Raw genomic sequence first — 23,278 nt, 5'->3', positions numbered from 1 at the left:
TAGCCCACTACAGACATTGGATTTCTCTCTCTTTAAGGTACAGTAGGTTTTCCCAGCTCTAACTGGCAGGCACTTTGCTCTCCACTAAAAACGACCTACAATGAAGCGAACTAATGAGCCATTCAAGAAAAGACGCCCTTAACCTAAGAGGTTAATAAGTTATTACTATATAATTATTAATAAACAATACTGTAACACGTTTTCTCTTTTCACTACCACAGGCTGCACAGCCAGACAGCAGCAATGCAATGTGACAAGGAAGTGAACGTTTATTGACTTGGAAAGCAATCCAGTGAAATGTTCTCTTTAGGGATAGCTACAGAGAAAAAGAAAAGGCTTGTTCACAATTGCAAACCTTCCTTTTCGGTTTTCTGTTCATTGTATGACTAAAATGGCAAACTTCCCGACAGATACAAAAATGGCAGGGATATTCCAATGTTAATGTCTAGTGTTAATAATATGTTTCAGAAGTCAATCTGTTGATCAGAAAAGCATGGAGCGTTGCAGTATGTTGGCATGTAGCGTACTTGGTAACAGATTTGGACTAAATTAATCCTCCAGATTAATTAAGGGAGATAACATGTCCAACATATGGAAGGGAACAAAATCTGCCTCGTCACAGGGAGGACAATGTGAAGATACGTCTCACAGAAACACACATGCCATGTTTGAGAGCCAAGGATTTCTACCTGGGTAACATAATGTCGCTGTCGGTTGAAAACCTTTTAACTCCATTTTATGCAAACGTTCATATTATAATTTTTTTATTACATCTTTTGAAATCAGTAACTCCCCTCAATGTCCTCTGGATCAAATGAAGGTCCTACATCTGTAGAGCTGTGATACGCAATTTAGTGCTATTAAATGAAAGTGATATTTGATAGTTTTTTAAGTGCAGTGTGGGAATCGGCTATCTGTCTCCCAACATGGCTGGGTTTCAGTACCTATCCTAGTCCTGGTCGTTTACATAGTAGTTGTGGTAAAACAGTGATGGAGTGGAGTAAGGACAGTCATCACTCTAGGACCAAGAAAATGTATTTTAGTTAATGGGAAAATATTTCCAGAAAGGTTTCTGTTTTGGGGAGAAGAGGTTTTAATCAGACAGCAACGATAAGGTATGTGCACTCTCCAGCCAATCAATAACATAAATTCTTCAAATGAACAATTCAATTAAAGCACATTGATGGAATTAAAACCAGTGGGACTGCATCCAGAAGCATCCTGTCAAAACCCTAGAGAAAACCCTCTTTCCTCTTCCGACGATTCCTACGGACCCCGAGAAGGGTAAAGGTTGACGGCACGCAGTGGCAAAGAACATAACAATGGGATTATTTCCTATGATTATAGCAGAGTAAGTGTTGCCCCTAATTGGTGTAAACATTTGTGACTAACTACAAAGCAACACACTCATCAAAATCAAATCTCCTGGCTCGACTACTTCGGCCTGATTAAACAATAACCCCACGGTGAGTGATTGTGTTCCTCCTCAGGCATCGGCTACACAGCCTAGCGCAGCACTGAATAGAATAGAGAATCATGGTAGAGGGAGGATTGGAGCTGCTCGCTAACAGCCTGCCTGTGTTCCCTCTCTGAGCCATGCTCCCTGTCTAACTGCCTGCCTGTGTTAACTCTCTGAGCCATGCTCCCTGGCTAACTGCCTGCCTGTGTTTACTCTCTGAGCCATGCTCCCTGTCTAACTGCCTGCCTGTGTTAACTCTCTGAGCCATGCTCCCTGGCTAACTGCCTGCCTGTGTTTACTCTCTGAGCCATGCTCCCTGTCTAACTGCCTGCCTGTGTTAACTCTCTGAGCCATGCTCCCTGGCTAACTGCCTGCCTGTGTTAACTCTCTGAGCCATGCTCCCTGTCTAACTGCCTGCCTGTGTTAACTCTCTGAGCCATGCTCCCTGTCTAACTGCCTGCCTGTGTTTACTCTCTGAGCCATGCTCCCTGTCTAACTGCCTGCCTGTGTTAACTCTCTGAGCCATGCTCCCTGGCTAACTGCCTGCCTGTGTTTACTCTCTGAGCCATGCTCCCTGTCTAACTGCCTGCCTGTGTTAACTCTCTGAGCCATGCTCCCTGGCTAACTGCCTGCCTGTGTTAACTCTCTGAGCCATGCTCCCTGTCTAACTGCCTGCCTGTGTTAACTCTCTGAGCCATGCTCCCTGGCTAACTGCCTGCCTGTGTTCCCTCTCTGAGCCATGCTCCCTGGCTAACTGCCTGCCTGTGTTCCCTCTCTGAGCCATGCTCCCTGGCTAACTGCCTGCCTGTGTTCCCTCTCTGAGCCATGCTCCCTGGCTGCGCTGCAAAGGGGCGGTTAGCTAGGGGAATGCAAGTGTTACCGCTGCTGAACGGCAGGGCAAATTCTCTCAGCTGAATTGAGGCTAAGAAGGAGGGAGGTCACACTGACTGTGCTAGTGGTGTATGTGTGTGTGTGTGTGTGTGTGTGTGTGTGTGTGTGTGTGTGTGTGTGTGTGTGTGTGTGTGTGTGTGTGTGTGTGTGTGTGGTAGGCAGAACCAGGGCAAACACAGCATTGGGACTTTTTTTATAGACCTCAAAGCCTTTATTAAAGGGACAGCTCAATCAAAACACAGAAACAACTTGATTTTCATGAGCTTCCACAATCTTTCCAAAATTGTGGGGAAACCATTCATCAGGTTTTACAGTGTTTGGAGAAAGGAGTGGCTCTGAAAGAATATGTTGGATAGACAATGGTTCCTCTCCCAGTTGAGCCAAGCAGTCTTTCTGAGCTGAAAATGCAGGTTGTTATGGTCTTCTAAGTCAAGACACCTGCTCTGACCTTCCCACTCACCTGGGCACGAACAACCTTTACAGGAATGAAACCCTCTCTTCTATCAATATGACGTAGGAAGCCCGAAACTTTACAACATTATGGAACTCATAAATGATAATGTTGTCCTCCGACGGGTGTCTTTATTCGACAAGGGGAGGAGGTACGTTATCTCTCCTTTTCTGTCTCTCTACACCTCTCTTGTTTCCTCCACCACCACCACCACCTCTCGGCCGTGAATAACTGTCCATCTTCATATCTTTCCTCCCTCGCTCCAGACTCCATAGATGGTGTGTTAAAGAACAGGAGTTGAGAAGCCTAAGAGTTATGGGTCTGCCAATGACACTTAATACCTTATTGTCCCCCGGAGAAAGAAAACCCCCAAAAACTTGTCCAACTCTCTTCTGGCTGGGGATTAGAGAATTCATTAGTAATCTGCAGGGGAGGACTTTAAAGCAGCTTGATTTATGTGCATAGGTTGCAGAAACTCCTCTCCCCCACTCTTTTACCACAACTGTTATGTAAACAACCAGGAATAGGTACAGAAACCGAGCCATTTTGGAAGGAAGATAACCAATTTCCACAATGCACTTCAACAACTACCAGATAAGATAGCAGTTATATTTAATAGCACTAAATTGCTCTAGGTTGACTAGATATAACACAACACCTGACCTCAATACACAGGAACATAACAGAACAACTGACCTCAATACACAGGAACATAACAGAACAACTGACCTCAATACACAGGAATAGTGTCCAACGTCTTGGAGCTCGGTGGGTCTAAACCAGATAGCGTCCTCCTCCTTGTTCATTCTGATGCCGTCGAAAGAGATAGGCTCCTCAAAGTCTCCGTGTCCTGTACTTTTATACCACATAAGGCTTAGTCCCACACTCTGGGAGTGGGTGTAGTTTGCTCTGATGTATCCATAGAATAAAGCACATTTAATCCGCACCGGTTCCCCCAAAAGCACTTTGTATTTCAAGTAGTCCACTGACCAATCCGTGCAGTCGTCCACTGAGGAGAAAGGAGAGAGGGAAAGGTAGATTAATAGGACTGTCATAAGAGCGTCATAAAGGTGTTATAATGACACGATATAAGCACATTTGTTTCCTAACACAGGTAAACAAGCTGAAATATGCTGATCATTTAAATGGTATTTGGCGATGGGAAGTGGGATCAGAGTCAAATAAATGACTGGCCTTAGTTAAGTCTCTATGTGCATTGCCAATATTGATTTGACCATCTTGAATCAGGAGGTAATAATTGCCCTCACTAAAATTGTTTACAGTAGCATTTTCTTCTCAAAGTGGCAACACTTCCAACCTATCACCCCTCTCTAAGCTATTTCCACCACACAGGAACAGTAGAAAAGATGCAGACAGAATGGAACACATATAAGAAGAGGATAGAGTAGTAGCTGTGGTTGCCGGGGCCTACAGCTGTCTGCTCACCCAGCCGTGCCAGAGCACTAGCACCAGCTGTGACCTAGTCAGAGCCGGGGCAGCGAGAGCCAATGGGAGGGCAGAGTCAGGAGTAAACACACGACCACTCGCACCCGGAATGAGGACGAGGAGCCAGGAGCACATGGCGATTGACAGACAGGGGTGTAAAGTTCAAAAACAGGGATGGCATCACCACCAGACTGTGGAGGCACTGTCCTCTGAGAAACTTACTACTAAAAAGTAGCACCTCTGTATTTAAGCGGTATGAAGCATTTTCTGCCATATTACCCTTATTGTATAATAATATTAGACTTCACAATGCATAATTCATCCTCTCTCCAGACATGCACACATACTACATCCAGATGTATTAGTCTGTATTATAGACTCTTTAACATCAATCTAACATAATGATTACATACAGGCCCAGTTGTCAGAGCCATCCATTTCCATCCTAATGGACAACTCAGGACACTCATTCACATTAAACTGCAATAGAAAACAAGAGAATATCTCAGCGTACACACTGAACTGTCTTCAGTGTCCTCTTTCAATAGCACAAATGCCAATGTTCAGGGAATAAATGAAAAATCCCTTCCTGATTTTGGCCAGCTACAGGTAAAGGCTGGGGTTCACTGAAGGTTTATCACCATTATGATATCTCATATAGTAGTCACTGACCACCAGCCAATCATATCATATCATATCCACATTAGGTACCTCATCAATTGGAAAATACCTGAATTGATTCGGTTGGTTTGCCTATTTATTTTGGATCGGTGGGGTGTCTATCTGTCACTCACACAGTTGCCTAACCCAAGGAGCACTGAGGGGATAGAACAAGAGTTCCAGGGGCCCCCAGTCATACACACACACACACACACACACACACACACACACACACACACACACACACACACACACACACACACACACACACACACACACAGTGAAACGGCTGTAGAGATCAGTGTTTTGGTGTTTTTCAGAGTCAGTAGAAAGGCCTCTTTAGTGTCCTAAGTTTTCATAACTGTGACCTTAATTGCCTACTGTCTGTAAGCTGTTAATGTCTTAACGACCGTTCCACAGGTGCATGTTCATTAATTGTTTATGGTTCATTAAAAAAGCATGGGAAACAGTGTTTAAACCCTTTACAATGAAGATCTGTAAAGTTATTTTGGATTCTTACGAATTATCTTTGAAAGACAGGGTCCTGAAAAAGGGATGTTTCTTTTTTTGCTGAGTTTATGTTGACTATGACGTGACAATGATATAGGCTGTGTGTAGTGTTTAGAGGTTATGATATGAAGGTTTGGCTTGGAAAAGTTGTTTCGCCTGGTCACAGACAGCTGATGTGGTGTGCACTGAAGTCCACAAGCGAAGGGAAAAGGGGAGAGGAGGAGAGTGCGTAGATAGTTGCGAGAATAAATTATAGATGCAACGAGCTGTTTGTATGTGTCTGCTATGAAAGTGAACTGTGTTCGCGTGTGATCAGGGGTGTACTCATTGAGTGAATGTGTCACTGTCTGTCACCTTGATTACTAAAAATGATCTCAACCTGTGCACCTACTGTACGTTGTAAACTTTCATTCATAGGCTAGGTTGTAGCAACCTCATGATGGGTACAGGGAACATTAGAGTATCACGTAGTAGCCTATTGGTTAAGAGTGTTGGGCCAGTAACTGAAAGGTTGCTGGATCCAATCCCGAGCCGACTAGGTGAAAAATCTGTCGATGTGCCCCTGAGCAAGGCACTTAACCCTAATTGCTACTGTAAGTCGCTCTGGATAAGAGTCTGCTAAATGACTAAACATTTAAATGTAGCCTAAACCTATTGGTTACATTGAGCTGGGAGAATGGAATATGAATGACAGTCATCCAATATGCTGTAATAGAAATAAGGCCATGCTCATAAAAAAATTATAATCCTCCCTCATCTTAAACACCTCTGATCTCGTCTCAGTTATCCCTCCATCTTGTGCAATCCATTCCTCCCTCGTCTTAAATACCACTGATCTCATCTCAGTTATCCCTCCATCTTGTGCAATCCATTCCTCCCTCATCTTAACCGCCACTGATCTCAGCTCAGTTATCCCTCCATCTTGTGCAATCCATTCCTCCATCATTCACCCGCTCTCATTTCAACCGTCTATATCTTCCCCCCATTAAAACAGCTGGCTAGCACAGCTGCTGAGCACTCAACAGGCTTGGCTAATTGTGTCTTCATTAATGTTTTATTTACAAGAAACAACTCAGCAGCTAATTAACGGGGGGGATTTGTCCTATAATTCATCCATGCCAGAGAGAGAGAGTGAGAGAGTGAGAGTGCATGTGAGGAGAGAGAGAGAGAGAGAGAGAGAGAGAGAGATTCAAAATAACTCACATTTCATGAAAGCAGACACTGGATAAGCATTAATGGCTTTTGAAACGACCATAGATTTCACAGTAGAAATCTACATCTCTATGGGTTAGTCTGTAGAGATGCTCTTCAAGTAGAGACCCAACCCCAAGCCACTTCAGGTTGGTTTAGAAGAGCAGGTAGCTAGATGATAGTGATGTAACAGTAGCAGACATTAACAGGAAGGCTGCAGTCTACAGGTCGGTCTGGGTATTGGGGGACCTTTCTCAACATGACTTAGAAAAGTGCTACTTTCCTCCCCCTGTTGCCATAGGAACCCAGGGATTAATCTTGCTAATCAACGACTGACTAATTAAGCGTCGTTTGAGCACTGTGGCAATCTGTAACTGAAACAAGAAATGACAAAGACGGTTTCGCATAATTAAAAGCTAATTGCGAGAAGTCTCCTTTAGAGAACAATCTCTACCAGTCTTTAATGCACTCACAGAGTCAGTCACACACAACTCATATTGCATTTGGATCTTTTCTTCCAATTAGAGTTTTAAATTATGAATAAACAGACATTACTAAAAGTGAGAACTTATGAATAGTCACAGAACTGAGCTATACTCTGTTTTGATTCCTGGCTATGTGTCCTGGCTATGTGTCCTGGCTATGTGTCCTGGCTATGTGTCCACTAATGGCTATGTGTCCTGGCTATGTGTCCACTAATGGCTATGTGTCCTGGCTATGTGTCCACTAATGGCTATGTGTCCACTAATGGCTATGTGTCCTGGCTATGTGTCCTGGCTATGTGTCCACTAATGGCTATGTGTCCTGGCTATGTGTCCACTAATGGCTATGTGTCCACTAATGGCTATGTGTCCTGGCTATGTGTCCACTAATGGCTATGTGTCCACTAATGGCTATGTGTCCTGGCTATGTGTCCTGGCTATGTGTCCACTAATGGCTATGTGTCCTGGCTATGTGTCCACTAATGGCTATGTGTCCTGGCTATGTGTCCACTAATGGCTATGTGTCCTGGCTATATGTCCTGGCTATGTGTCCACTAATGGCTATGTGTCCTGGCTATGTGTCCACTAGAACACTGGGACACTGGACATCTAATGCCTTTTCTCCATCACTGCCTCCCTTTCTCTCCTATCAGCCCAGATTAAACACAGACCATTATGGCTACATTCACTCATTTTTACAGCTCGGCGTGTCTTCACTCGTCTCTCCCTTCATGTAGATAAAAGTCCCCAAGAATGATGTCCTCTGTCAACTAGGCTCCTGCAGTGTGAATGATTCTCAGGTGCAGAATGGGAGCTCTCTCTGTTTCCTCGTCTGAAAGGTGTTTGGGTGAAAAAGGAGAAGCACGTTGGTTGTTACCTTCTTGATTTATCAAAATAACACGGCACATTTACATGCACTGTATAAAGCATTATGAGTGGCAAAAGTCAAATAAAAACAGCTTTGTATTTTAGAGGAAAGTTCTCAACTCCAAATGATCCGGTTTGGCTTCGCCTGAAAGTTCACATTTCCAAGTCTGTATTAATTTGGACAGAAGGTAGTAAAGTTCTCAATCGGTTCAAAAAATACAAAATGAGTAATAGTAAAAACATCCAATAGATTTTTCAGTTGAGTACCGCCATGTGGAAAATGTCAACAGTTTAATTGAGTATTTACAGCAGAGCGAAGGAGAGAGATTGGAAATATATCTTCCCTCTTCAAAGTGTATCCATTCAATCAAACTATTTTCATGGAAATATTCAACATAGACAGTAGTAGCTGAGTGAGGAGAATTCTCTCTCTCTCTCTCTCTCTCTCTCTCTCTCTCTCTCTCTCTCTCTCTCTGTCACGACTACCTCGAATCAGCCGTTTCAGACATGATGGGAGGAGAGCAGGGTTATTGTTCATTTCAGTTAGTGAAGAGAAATGATGGGTAATCTGTTGGCAGAAAAAAACACAGTGCTCAGCTTGATTGAACTCAATTAACATGTCCCTGCTTACAGTAGCTTCTACAGAGCCTGGAACACGGCTGGTGAGGGAGCAGGCCCATTAACTACTAAATGTCAACTATACTGACTGACTGGCTGAATGGCTGACTGGCTGACTGACTGACTGGCTGACTGGCTGACTGGCTGACTGACTAGCTGACTGGCTGACTGGCTTACTGGCTGACTGGCTGACTGGCTGAATGGCTGACTGACTGACTGACTGACTGACTGACTGACTGACTGACTGACTGACTGAATGACTGACTGAATGACTGATGACTGGATGGCTGAATGGCTGACTGACTGATGACTGGATGGCTGACTGGCTGTCTGATTGGCTGACTGGCTGACTAAATGATTCTCAATGTCTAAAAGTGTAGATGGAGAACTGTATCTCTAACTGGTCCTGAGGGGCTACTAGGTGTGAAGGGTTTTGTTCCATCCCAGCACCAACACTCCCAGACCTGTCATACATGACCACGGCCACCTTATCATCCAATGCATCCAATTGGCTCATTCATCCTCTCTCCTCTCCTCTGCAAACGTCAGTTCCCCAGTTCCCTAAGGCACTGTATCTCAGTGCTTGAGGCACTACATACACCCCGGTTCGAATCCAGGCTGTATCACAATCGGCCGTGATTGAGAGTCCCATAACACAGCCCACAATTGTCCCAGCATCGTCTGGGTTTGGTCGGTGTAGGCCGTCATTGTAAATAAGAATTTGTTCTTAACTGACTTGCCTAGTTAAATAGTACAAGAACAAAAAAATTGTACTGGTAGCAGAATATACTCTGAGTCAATGTACCAGGTCAAATACAGAGTAGCAGGGCCAGGTGACACATGGTGCTAACAGTAAACATGGGTATTATAGACATGTAGACACGTAGACATGTGGACACGGTTGACCCTTTAAATGGGCTTCTTGCCTCAGCCTCACTATAAACACTTAATGTTATGTCATTTTCCTCACAGCCAGACATGTTTTATGGTCACCACAGGCTGCCCATGTGCTCCATATGTGTTCTACTGCTCGTTCAAACAAGCTAACAGGTCTGTGGGAGGTACAGTCATCGTCTGTAACATGGGTCGAACCTTCAATAAAGGATGTCCTCTACCGCTGCAGTGTGTGGAAGCCATAGAAATAGGATAACTAGAGTGGGCATCCCCATTGAAGTCAATGTAATTCTATGTCTCCAGTGGAAGCTTATAGGGTCCCCATGTTTAGACTGATACACTGGGCACAGCACAACAATAACTTGTCTATTACAATTTCTGTATCACTATAGTAGTGGATACATTTTACAGCTGTTCACAGGAAACCTCCATTCAATCACAAAGCTAGACGCAAAGGGAGGCCCAGACAGACACAGCCTACACCATTGGAACAGAAGCAACAGCCAGTCTCTGAGGTTGTTAATTCATATGCAGCCATTCCCCAACGATAAAAGCGTGACATTTAGAGAGTGAGATGCTAAACAATAATGACACAGGCAATAACATAACAGATTCATCCCTTTCTAACTAGAATAAGTCACTTACTGCATAGTTACATTTACATCATGTGTTCTCTCAATGTCACTCTACTTCATACAGACGCGCACACACACACACACACGCGCGCACACACACACACACACACACACACACACACACACACACACACACACACACACACACACACACACACACACACACACACACACACACACACACACACCCCTCACACACACACGCCGGTAATCCTTTTCCCATGGAGTGATGTGATCATGGCTGGCCACGGCCCAGGAAGAGGGAACTGACTCTACTTCCCAGTCAGTTTCCTAGGTGGAGGAGAGGTCCTCACTAATCCTGACCACTCATCCACCTTGTGAAAACGCTGCTGCAGCAGAGTGCCTCTCAATGAAGAGGGAAAGGAGTGTGATGTGTGGAGAAGGAAACCTTTCTACCAGGCCTGCAGGAGACGACCTGGCTGATCGAAGCTCCTCTGGCGGTCCAAAAGCAATGAATGCGTCCCAAATGGCAGTAGTGCTAAATGTAGTGCACTAGATAGGGAAGAGGGTGCCATTTGGGACACAGACAGTGTTTCATCATGAACATGTTCCAGAGTCATGAACCAAACCAATCATCCGTGGCCATCTGCACTACACACATCTGGCACTTTCTGGGGCCACTAGGAATACACATGGCCCTGCGGGGGACGTGTAAACTGGATTCATTCTCAGCCAATCAGAGGCCACGTGGTGCCCCGGTGGCCTTTTTCAGTCCGGTGATTGGCACAGGGTTGTCACCTGATTATGCTGCTGTGGCAGCTGTGACAGTACTGGAAATAAGGCTGACTTGCCAGAAAAGGCTTGAAGAAAAAATGGCTTACCAACTAGAGGCATAGGATACCCTATGTCTTTCAGATAATAGGTGATGGTTTCCTGCTGGCCCCCACACCAGCCCATTTTTATTTTAGGCCACCATTATTAGCCAGATAGTGATCATTCTGAGCCCCAAAAAAACAGAGGGCCAGTCCGCCCCTGCTTTCTGGCACAGCCGGTAAGCTAAATCAAGCAGACCTGTATTGGAACCCCCCCCAAAAAATACTATTTATTTCAAACCATATATTTTTTCAATACACTTGAACTCTGCCTTAATTAGCCATGGACATTTGGGCTTTTATAAGCCTACCAAGACCCTGTTATTAACATTTTAAATAGAACCATGATTTGTTTATTTACCCAGATGACACCAGCTGCTGGGTTCGTTTGGTAGTCATAGTGACGTTTACATCCCGTCCCGCCAAATAAATAAGGCATCTAGCTATCCCACTATGTCCCCCTTGCAATTTACACTCATGACAGTCCATCTTCATTCCCTGCGTGTCTCTCTCTGTCTCCCTCTCCTTCCTCTTATTTATATGCAAATGCCTCCCAAAAAAGAAAGATTGTTATTTTTTCCATCAAAAATAAACATTGCCGTTCGCAATCCTATTGGCTTACGTCTCGTAACAGATTCCCCTGCCTCCTGTGATTGGGCACGTTCTCCTGAGAGTGGCGGCGGCTCTCTCTCACTGTCTCCCTCTTCCTCCCTCCCACTTCTATCTCTCTCTCACTCTCTTTTTCTCTCTGCGTCTCTCTCTCTCTCTCTCCTCCGAGCATCCTGGCTGTTAATTGCTGGCTGAGAGGATAGAGAGGGGGCTGATGGGATACGGGCCAGGTCTCGCTCCACTGAGGTGTGCGCTCCTTCGTTTCGGGAACCGGGAGTCGCAGAGGGGGTTAGGTCACTCAGGTAATAGAAGTGGGGGGTTACTTTAAGAGCCCCTTGACAGTCAGAAGGGTCTTGTCATGGAGTCTTTCCCAGCAGCATAGAGCTATAGACCTACGTAAAGACAGAAACCCCATCCTGGCAGTTACAGTAGAACGGTGGTGACTCCTCCAGAGGTCAGAGTAATCTCAAGTCATCATCCCCCCAGTGGGGACGTTAAAACCCTCTCCATTAGAGTGTCAGCGATTTCCTTCTGAAAAGATATCAAAAATAGCCCCAACTGACAGGAGTAATTACATATATTCCATTCCAGAAAGCACTAAGCAGCCAGACAAAATGTGCCCATCAATTGCAAGTCTTTAGCTATAAAAGATAACAACAAATAATGGTTATGCATTAATTCCCAGACAACATAGCAGGGTTAAAGGGTATGTAGGAGTTCCATCAGTGACCCTGACCTGGCCTGTCCTGCCGGCCTGTTATGTGATGTTATTCACCAGCGTATCATCATAGAGGGGGAGCTTAAGCCAGTGACTCAGTCCCCCTCAACCCTCTTCAGTCCCACTCCAGACAGAATCCCTGTCTGGGTGCACCGCTCTGGAGTACCCCTGTGAAACAAACACTCCTGAAAATAGAGAGAGAAAGAGCTCAGAGAGGTGTGTTGAATCTCTGCATCAGCCTTCCCTGGCGTTATGACATGATATGATGTCCTGCATATGTAAACCAAAGGGATCCGAAGGGCTCCTGTCAATATGAATAAATCAACTCAGACCTTTTTTGCGAGCCGTACTGTATCAACGCACTATTTTGCCTACACGGCATTCAGCTCTGCAGAAAGAAAGAGAGAGATACAGAGAGAGAGAGATACAGAGAGATCTAGAAATAGAGACAGAGTGAGTGAGAGAGAGAGAGAGAGAGAGAGAGAGAAAGGCTGTGCAACCACAGCAGAACTCGAAACAGAGCTGTATTTCCTGACAAAATGTAAAAAATATCAAATAATTAGAGTGTAATTTCCCCAAATTTGAAACCCTTATTCAAGGTTTCAAAGACCTCTCTGATGAGAATAGGCTATCTGTCCTGTTGGGGGAGGACGCAGAGAGCTGTGGATTGGCAGCGCACTTCAGTACATTGCTGCCTGCCATAAGATGAGGGACAGTGTCTGTCTTCTATGTTTATTGTTATTGTTCAATGTATGTTTATTTTGACCCTTGATTATTGTTCTTACTGTTGTCCCATTGACAATATTGATTATTATTATTTTAATTATGTTAATATTGTTAAGCTCCAAAGTAAGCTTTGGCAATATGTACATTGTTACATCATGCCAATATAGCAAATTGAATTGAATTGAGAGAGAGATACAGAGAGAAAGAGAGAGAGAGAGAGAGAGAGAGAGATACAGAGAGAGCGAGAGAGCGAGAGAGAGAGAGAGCGATATAGAGAGATATAGAGAGATATAGAGATATAGAGAGATATAGAGATATATAGAGAGATATAGAGAGATACAGAGAGATATAGAGAGATATAGAGATATAGCGAGATATAGAGAGATATAGAGGGAAGGAAAGGAGGTAGAGCCGCATTTGGAACCTAAGGAAACAGCAGCAGTAAGGTCTACAGTCTAGAAATTATCAGAGAGAGAGAGATACAGAGAGAGAGAGAGATACAGAGAGAGGGAGAGATATACAGAGAGAGAAGGAAAGGAAACAGCAGCAGTAAGGTCTACAGTCTAGAAATTATTACAGAGAGAGAGATACAGAGAGAGAGAGATACAGAGAGAGGGAGAGATATACAGAGAGAGAGAGATACAGAGAGAGGGAGAGATATACAGAGAGAGAGATACAGAGAGAGGGAGGATATACAGAGAGAGAGAGATACAGAGAGAGATACAGAGAGAGGTAGAGATACAGAGAGAGAGAGATACAGAGAGAGAGATACTGAGAGAGAGAGATACAGAGAGAGGTAGAGATATACAGAGAGAGAGAGATACAGAGAGAGAGAGAGAGATACAGAGAGGGGGAGATACAGAGAGACAGAAGGAAAGGAAACAGCAGCAGTAAGGTCTACAGTCTAGAAATTATTACAGAGAGAGAGAGATACAGAGAGAGAGAAATACAGAGAGAGAGATACAGAGAGAGGTAGAGATAAAGAGAGAGAGAGATACAGAGAGAGAGATACAGAGAGAGAGAGATACAGAGAGAGGTAGAGATATACAGAGAGAGAGAGATACAGAGAGAGAGAGATACAGAGAGAGGTAGAGAAATACAGAGAGAGAGAGATACAGAGAGAGAGAAGGAAAGGAAACAGCAGCAGTAAGGTCTACAGTGTAGAAATTATTACATGATGAATCTGTACTTCGAGGAAGTACTATCACTTCAAACCCAGAAATAAAACCACATTTCAAAAGGGTGGCGGATTGAGCGAGGAAATGATACAACAGTGGTGATCATTTTTTTGGGGAGTGTTAACAATTCATTTAGAGCACAGAGTGGGAGATAACGACTAATATGTTTTTGGTTGTGCAGCTCGATGTGGCTCACATCCGACCACATGGTGAGAAGTCTAAACACTACAGCACAACACAGCCAGGGAAGCAGTGGCCTGGAAATTTACAGAGAGCCACTGAGCCATTAGAGAACATTACTGTCAACCACTGCAAACTAAACTAGCTGCTGCACACTGATTAGAGCTACAATTCAATTACAAACTAGTGTGGATATGATGCGGTTCACTTATTCAATGTGACAGCCATCAGACAGCGAGAAGGCCACCGGAGGAGCAGAAGAGCTGAGGGAGACTCTGGAAGGGTACAGTCCCACCGTGATGCCGGCGTGTTTTGGACTTTTGACCCCTTTTTAACATCGTGGATTCGTCAATTTCTTCATCATCCACTGACACCCACCTTTTGTCTGTGCTGGAGCACTGTTTGTGAGACAAGTGCGGTTTTTCTCACAAAAATGTCTGTAAAGTCCAAACGGTTTGAGCTACCAACTATTATGTGATACAGTGGGGGAAAAAGTATTTGATCCCCTGCTGATTTTGTACGTTTGCCCACTGACAAAGAAAGGATCAGTCTATAATTTTAATGGTAGGTTTATTTCAACAGAGAAAGACAGAATAACAACAAAAATATCCAGAAAAACGCATGTCTAAAATGTTATGAATTGATTTGCTTTTTAATGAGGGAAATAAGTATTTTACCCCCTCTCAATCAGAAAGATTTCTGGCTCCCATGTGTCTTTTATACAGGTAACGAGCTGAGATTAGGAGCACACTCTTAAAGGGAGTGCTCCTAACCGCAGCTTGTTACCTGTAAAAAAGACATCTGTCCACAGAAGCAATCAATCAATCAGATTCCAAACTCTCCACCATGGCCAAGACCAAAGAGCTCTCCAAGGATGTCAGGGACAAGATTGTAGACCTATACAAGGCTGGAATGGGCTATAAGACCATCGCCAAGCAGCTTGGTGAGAAGGTGACAACATTTGGTGCGATTATTCGCAAATGGAAGAAACACAAAAGAACTGTCAATCTCCCTCGGCCTGTGGCTCCATGCAAGATCTCACCTCGTGGGGTTGCAATGATCATGAGAACGGTAAGGAATCAGCCCAGAACTACACGGGAGGATCTTGTCAATGATCTCAAGGCAGCTGGGACCATAGTCACCAAGAAAACAATTGGTAACACACTACGCCGTGAAGGACTGAAATCCTGCAGCGCCCGCAAGGTCCCCCTGCTCAAGAATACATATACATGCCCATCTGAAGTTTGCCATTGAACATCTGAATGATTCAGAGGACAACTGGTGAAAGTGTTGTGGTCAGATGAGACCAAAATTGAGCTCTTTTGCATCAACTCAACTCGCCGTGTTTGGAGGAGGAGGAATGCTGCCTATGACCCCAAGAACACCATCTCCACTGTCAAACATGGAGGTGGAAACATTATGCTTTGGGGGTGTTTTTCTGCTAAGGGGACAGGACAACTTCACCGCATCAAAGGGACGATGGACGGGGCCATGTACCGTCAAGTCTTGGGTGAGACCATCCTTCCCTCAGCCAGGCTCATTGAAAATGTGTCGTGGATGGGTATTCCAGCATGACAATGACCCAAAACACACGGCCAAGGCAACAAAGGAGTGGCTCAAGAAGAAGCACATTAAGGTCCTGGAGTGGCCTAGCCAGTCTCCAGACCTTAATCCCATAGAAAATCTGTGGAGGGAGCTGAAGGTTCGAGTTGCCAAACGTCAGCCTCGAAACCTTAATGACTTGGAGAAGATCTGCAAAGAGGAGTGGGACAAAATCCCTCCTGAGATGTGTGCAAACCTGGTGGCCAACTACAAGAAACATCTGACCTCTGTGATTGCCAACAAGGGTTTTGCCACCAAGTACTAAGTCATGTTTTGCAGAGGGGTCAAATACTTATTTCCCTCATTAAAATGCTAATAATTTTATAACATTTTTGCCATGCGTTTTTCTGGATTTTTTTGTTGTTATTCTGTCTCTCACTGTTCAAATAAACCTACCATTAATATTATAGACTGATCATTTCTTTGTAAGTGGGCAAACGTACAAAATCAGCAGAGGATCAAATACTTTTTTCCCCCACTGTATATATGAAAAGCTAAGACTCTCACAAACATGCACATGTAACCTTTGATGCTCACAAGCCAAGAGTCGTAAGAAGGTAAGGGGATCTTCTGCATAGAAGATCATAGGAAATGCCAGGTCATAGTGTCTATAATACTGTAATAAGCTCACATAGTTGCTGCCACAAACTCCACACAGTTGTCACCGACTAGTTGGATATTCATTTCACAGTGAGCAAACCCTTTCTGTAATTACAGCATTCTTATGAATTCCTTTTTCATGGTTAAGTGTTTGAAGTTCTGTCTTTGCCTTTTCCTATAGGCTACGCTAGGGAGGGTAGCAGATATCAATGTACGTGACTGACTGATGGTCGATGACTGATATAACAATGCGAAAACGGGTTAGATGTTTGATAAACCGTCGATGACCAGCATCAGTAACACAGTTCAGGCCCAGCCCCAGTGGCATGTCCAGCAACTTTGGCTATTAAAATGATTCATTCTTCCACAAATTCTCTATTTAGGTCACCCACTTTGACTGGCTGGCCTGTTGTCATTATCAGCCACACATGATGCTAACATACTGGCTGCATTATCGCCTTGAACCAGTCCAGAGCTCAAAAAACCCTCCACCGCCCGCCACCACACCGCCATCAGCCCAGCGCCACGCACACACGCACACTCACATCCCTCCTCCCCCGACAGACTGCCCGTTAACGATTCACTCATTCCGTTGATTTAAATCAAGCCGTCTTGTTCGCTGCAATTAGCAGCCGGCCCACCGCTCGCTGGTAACGCCGTAACTCATAACAACCATGGTGGTCCTGTCCTCTCCTCTCCAAAATAATCCACGCAGCAGTGGGAGTGGGAGTGGGAGTTAGAGCTCTGCAGTGCTTAAGAAATAATAACAAAAGAACGGTTACAGTATATTCACCATGTCAGTGAATTAGAGCCTCAATGCAAATTGAGTTTCCAATGAAACCCACCTGGAGAAAGACAGAAGAAAAAAAAACACAAAGTAAAAAAGGAAGGACATTTTAAATGGAAATCTTGGCAAATGTTATTGACATTTGCATATAATTCATTTACTAGGCTTTACTACTTAAAGAGGAGAGCTCCTGCAACAATGGGAGTCATACTAGAGGAGAGAGGTTTCATATGGAGGGATGAGAGGAGTGAATTACCAGGGGATATAGTCATTGATCATGTTGCAGGGGCAAAACAGGCAGGGACGATTGTTGTTGTTGCCTCTGCGCCACTTATTTAGACAACTTCACAATGTTCCCAAACAGCAACAAGGCAGACAACAGGACCAATGCCAATTAATGCCACTCAGAGTGAAGCTGGCAGCTGCTTAAGAAAACACACCGCAAACAATTGCCTTTGTCAAATAGTGTACTTGCCGCATTTACAAAATCTCCGTTAGCTTCAAAACGCATTTTAGAACAACTGTACGAGCCAAGTTACAAAGTGGATTTAACAAACACAATGCTTTCCTGCTGAAATTAGAAATGAGCTATAGGCCTATCCATGCAGGTTGGGACGAGGAAGGAAATTGATGTATTTGTTTCAGAGCTATTTAGAATGGCTCTCATTAAGTAATTGCACCCTCAGCAAGGCAGGACTGCATAATGAAGTTGGCTAGGCTGGTGCAGGAGATGGGAGCTGCTTTCTATAACACAGCCAGCCCCCACCAAGCAAAACTACATACCAACGTTCTCCTCACATTCATAAAGAGTTTGGAATCAGATCAAAATACTGTAAGAAACGTTGTCTCTGTAGTACCTCGGCAAGGGTCATTATAATATATTCACCTCAGTGCCATCTTGGGTCAATACCGCACAGAAACAGACAGAGCAGTGTTGCTTCCAATAGAATGTGGCCCCTCAGTTCTAGTCATTTCAGACTGTAGCAAATGAAAGTCGCAGACAACGTCCTTGACTGGATCCAGGACTTAAAAAAAGGCTCATTTTAACGACTTCAAATGGACTCCAAATGAACAGAAACCCAATTTCCCCTGTTGAGCTGTGAACGGATGACACTGTGTCATTCAGACCATTTAGGAGTAAGATTTTGAATGATCATCAACAAAAGTACATTTTGGTAAAGGAGAAAAGCACGGCCTTGTCACACAGGTACCAATACCTGAAATGCCATGCCCCAAAATAAAAAAGAAGTCAGTGTGGTTCACCTATATCTGCAATAGATTAAACATAGACCCCAGCCTCTTCCATTTCAGTCTGTTTCAGCATGAAGGCCTTACCTCTGGCTTTCTCCTGCTGATGTTAGCCAACCTGTCAGCCTCCTTAATCTCCCACGGAGGATATATAGCCACTGAAATGTCATCTTACCGTTTCTGAGTATGTTTACACACTGTGCTGGATCAACCTTTGCTAATTTGACAAGCCATTATGATATTCCTCCCAAAGCCAGCCTGTAATTAATCCAGTGGATGGGAAAGACGAAATGAAAAACCTTTACCGCCTTCAGCACCGTCGTCATACTAATTCAACTCTGCAGTATCTCTGTTTGCTATCAGCGCATGCACACACACACACACACACACACACACACACACACACACACACACACACACACACACACACACACACACACACACACACACACACACACACACACACACAGACACACACACACACACACACACACACACACACACACACACACACACACACACACACACAAACAAACACACACAGACACACATTATCACTATAATTATTATTATTAGTATACACACACCCACACATACTCAAGAGAGGTCATGTCTCAGGAGATTGTTGCATTGTGGTCATCATGTTCACTGCCAGGTGATGTTCTAGGTATGATGCCACTCCCCCTGAGTGGTGCGTCAGTCAGAGTATTGTGGTGCATGTTTACTGGAGTGTGTAGCTAAGAGATAAAGACATAAAGAGACAACCATATCATGTCCTCACAGTAAATATGCACCTGATTGTGTATTTCTATTACAAGAGAGAGAGAGAGAGAGAGAGAGGAGAGAATGGCTGCTCTGGTGTCTCGTCCGTTTTCAAGAAAGATAAAATAATTCGATTGAGAAAAACAGAGACCAAGAGAGAGCGTGAGAGAGAAAGAGAGAGAAAGTGAGAGAGAGAAAGAGAGAGAGAAAGTGTGAGAGGGAGAGAGAGAGGGAGAGAGAGAGAGAGAGAGAGAGAGAGAGAGAGAGAGAGAAAGAAAGAAAGAAAGAAAGAGAGCGCAAGAGAGAGAGAGAGAGAGAGAAAGAGAGAGGCAGTGTGAGAGAGATTATGTGTGAAAGAGAGAGATCATCGTTCGTTCATCTCCTCCAGTAGCTGTGCATATTAATGCAGCAGTACTGCAGTGTCCCATCCTCCCGTCCATGAACCAGCAGCAGCCAGCTAGCCAGCCACCCAACCAGCCAACCAGCCAACCAGACAGCCAGCCAGCCACCCAACCAGACAGACAGCCAGCCAGCCAAGGTCACCTGGGATTACAATGTGAGTCCATGACTAAACAGCGTGGGGGGTTAAGTAGGACACCCTCCATTTCAGCCAAGCCCCCGCTCAGCTCAGAACGCGTAGAAAATCCCTAATAAATGAGGGCCTTCATGCATTCCATGAGAGACTGTGTTGTAGGCAGCTGCATTTATGAATTCTGATTAGATGCAGAAGAAGATTCCGTAGCCAGGTTTCGATGACGTGGCTGTTTCTGTGTCTCTGTGTGTGTCTCTCTCTGTGTCTCTCTTTCTCTCTGGGAGAGAGGGAGAAGAAGTTAAGGAAACCAATCATGGCATTCCTCAGAATTAGAAGGGGTTATTGTTAATGAAAAGCTTCTTGTTCTTCTCCCTCCTTTGCTGTTAAACCAGCTGTGTCGTTAACGGTCTGTTTTAGTTCAGCGTATTACATTAGTACTCTCAGCCTCCCAGCCTCCCTCCTGCTCATCAGAGGGTCAGGATAACATACCCACACGTGTCATAAGGCATTGTGGTAGGGGCTGCTGGAAGGAGCAGATGGTGACAGACCATATGGCCCTGAGCTTACAGCAGTGCTGTGAGAAAGCCTAAGACACACACTCACACACAAAAGCACAAAGGTATACACACACACACACACACACAGGCAGGAACACACACACTGTACAATACACACACACAGACACGAGCACATCTCTGCCGCCGAAGGAAGCAGGCAGGACCGCACGCACATAGACACCCACACACACGCCCAGACACACACACACACACACTATGTGAGCATCGTCATTAGCTCTGTGCTCAGCAGTAGGGAGGTATCATTCTATCTGTGCCCACAATCTACCGGGGAGCTTTCTGGATATACGTCTGCTCGCCAGGCACCGGCACAATTTACTTTACATATTGATCTGAACCTAATGTACGCAGTAAAAAGTGAGATTAAAGGTTGGAAGTGGCCTTTATAAATCCTTCATAAGACCATCCATTCCCCATTTAGGATCCGCTAATACCAAGCAAGATCATGTACGACCGGTAGGCAGTGTTTTCCAATAAACGGATGGAAGACTTTATTTGCTTTGAATTAGTCTGGGTGTTGTTCAACTAGGCCCATATAAGGGCCAGACAGGAAATGTAGCATGACACAGGAAACAGGAAGCTTTGTAAGGAACAAGAAGTAATATGTACTGCATCTCAAGTGTGTTTATTTATTTTCATATTCTATTGACCTTACAATGAGATACATTTTGAGAAAGGCCTCACTGAGCTCTGTAGAAAATAAAAAGTAGGACTGAAGATGTTCTTTTGTTTAGGGGTCATCGGAAGTCATATGTGACCAACAGGCTTGATTTGGTCTTATGTAGCAAAATTTGAAATTGTGTTTTTTACATTGGATAAAAGTAGAGACTCAGAGCTAGAAAATTGTATATCATACACTAGTGTTGAGGAACAATGGGAAAGCAATTCTGCTTTGAAAGTTAACCAACTTGTAACCTCACTTTTGAGAAAAGGGCCCCCTTGAATGTTTTTCACACCCTCTTAAGCCCTAGCCCCACCCATCTCTTTAAGGATTCACATGCGAGGCCATGTGCTAAATAGAGTGAGTACGGTATTGTACTAAACAACCAAAGATTTCAAGACTAAAGGCTGGTTTATACTACATCTATTGACATGTCTGTATACAGTTGTCGCAGTGACATCATTAACATTCTATTGTCGTCCGACATCAAACTTGACGTTGTCGTTATGAAAAAGCATAAACACAAAAACGACAGGCTGCATGACTTCAGCAGCCTGGTGGTCCAAAATAGCAGAACTGATGTATTTGACAAGGAGGATCAAGGCACTCTTCATAGTACTGGGCAATTCCACTTTAACAGAGTGATGCTAAGACTCAGATTTTTCACTTTAAAACATGTCAAATAAAAACTTATGATTGCGAAGTTTATCAAACCATATAACTCTATGCACAATGCCTACTTTTAACAATTTCCACAGAACAGTGCAGATGCAAAGTTTGGTGACAGAATAACGGTTTGTGCTATTTGTGATGTCATTCTGTTACCAAATTTGTGTCTGCACTGTACTTCAATTAAATGTGTTTTTGAGTTGTTGTTTTTTAGGGGGGGAATTGTTAAAAGTATTCCTTGCGCAATCATTTATTTAGTTTGACACATTTTAAAGTGAAAAATCTGAGTCTCAGCATTACTCTGTTATCATGGAATTGCCCAATTTACAATGTTTTTTTCTGGCCCTGGCATGTTCAGTGAAAACGATTTGAAAGTGAAGCCTTTCAGCATAGCCTTCATCAGTTTGAAATGGGGTGCCTATTGTTCAATCACAGGGCTCCAGGTATAAACAACATCAGCCCCCGTGTTTTAGGGACTCAGTTGGGTTCTCAACTTACTGTTGAAAGTTAGAATAGTAGAAAACACAAGGTGCAATTTCAATGTTTGGTTGTGTATCAGCAGTTTCTCTCTTGTAATGTCAGTCTCTGATATTCAGTCAATTAGCCCATGTCAGCTACTGTAACAATTTTATATTGGGAAGTTCATCTAGCCAGTTTTCTAAACTTGTAGTAATCATGGACGAAATGCAGGAAATTAGCTTTAAAACTGCAAAAATGTATCTCTCCCCATGGCAAAATGAGTACAACTGCATGAAATGTGTAATACATTTGCTAAATGTTCTTTCCGCCCCATGGCAAAATGTGTAGAACGGCAGAAAATGTGCTTTAAAATGTAAAATGTTACCTACGCCCCATGACAAAATATGTAAAATTGCAGGAAATGAACTTTAAAAACGAAATGTTTAGGTTTTAGGGCTCCCAAAAGTCTAGAGCCAAAAGTTAGGGCTCCCAAAAGTCTAGAGCCAAAATGTAGGGCTCCCAAAATTCTAGAGCCAAAAGTTAGGGCTCCCAAAAGTCTAGAGCCAAAAGTTAGGGCTCCCAAAAGTCTAGAGCCAAAAGTTAGGGCTCCCAAAAGTCTAGAGCCAAAAGTTAGGGCTCCCAAAAGTCTAGAGCCAAAAGTTAGGGCTCCCAAAAGTCTAGAGCCAAAAGTTAGGGCTCCCAAAAGTCTAGAGCCAGCCCTGTTCAATCATGCATGATATGTTGAATAAGATGTTCTATCAACTACAGTATGGTCTGAATAGATTCCTAATACTTTATACCATGTGTCTAAAATAAGGTCCTGTATCAGGCAGATAATAATGAGTGTTTCAATTTATTTTGTTATCACATGAACCTTGTAAACAGCTTCTAGAGATCAGCGCTTGACAAGCACAGTAGCCTTTTCTGTAATGACTTATTTTTCATTGGGATTAATCTGCCTCGCGGTATTTTCCAACAGATAATTAACTGAAACTTTCATCTTGGTTTTTAAATGGCATGTTCATTAACTGATTT

The 23,278-nt window shown here is 43.8% G+C and overlaps 1 protein-coding gene across 5 annotated transcripts in view; it reads right to left on the bottom strand.

Annotated features, from left to right (window-relative positions):
• LOC115179295 (interleukin-1 receptor accessory protein-like 1) overlaps positions 1 to 23,278 on the bottom strand; it is a 355,734-nt gene that overhangs the window by 240,071 nt on the left and 92,385 nt on the right. For all 5 annotated transcript variants that reach the window (XM_029740689.1, XM_029740686.1, XM_029740691.1 and 2 more), the window contains exon 3: positions 3,531 to 3,810. In XM_029740689.1, coding sequence (XP_029596549.1) covers positions 3,531 to 3,810 — 280 coding nt within the window. The remainder of the gene's footprint in view (positions 1 to 3,530; positions 3,811 to 23,278) is intronic.

This window comes from Salmo trutta, chromosome 39, assembly GCF_901001165.1.
Source record: "Salmo trutta chromosome 39, fSalTru1.1, whole genome shotgun sequence".
Taxonomy (NCBI): domain Eukaryota; kingdom Metazoa; phylum Chordata; class Actinopteri; order Salmoniformes; family Salmonidae; genus Salmo; species Salmo trutta.
Note: the sequence above shows the minus strand (reverse complement) of the source record. Positions and strands in the feature narration are given on the sequence as shown.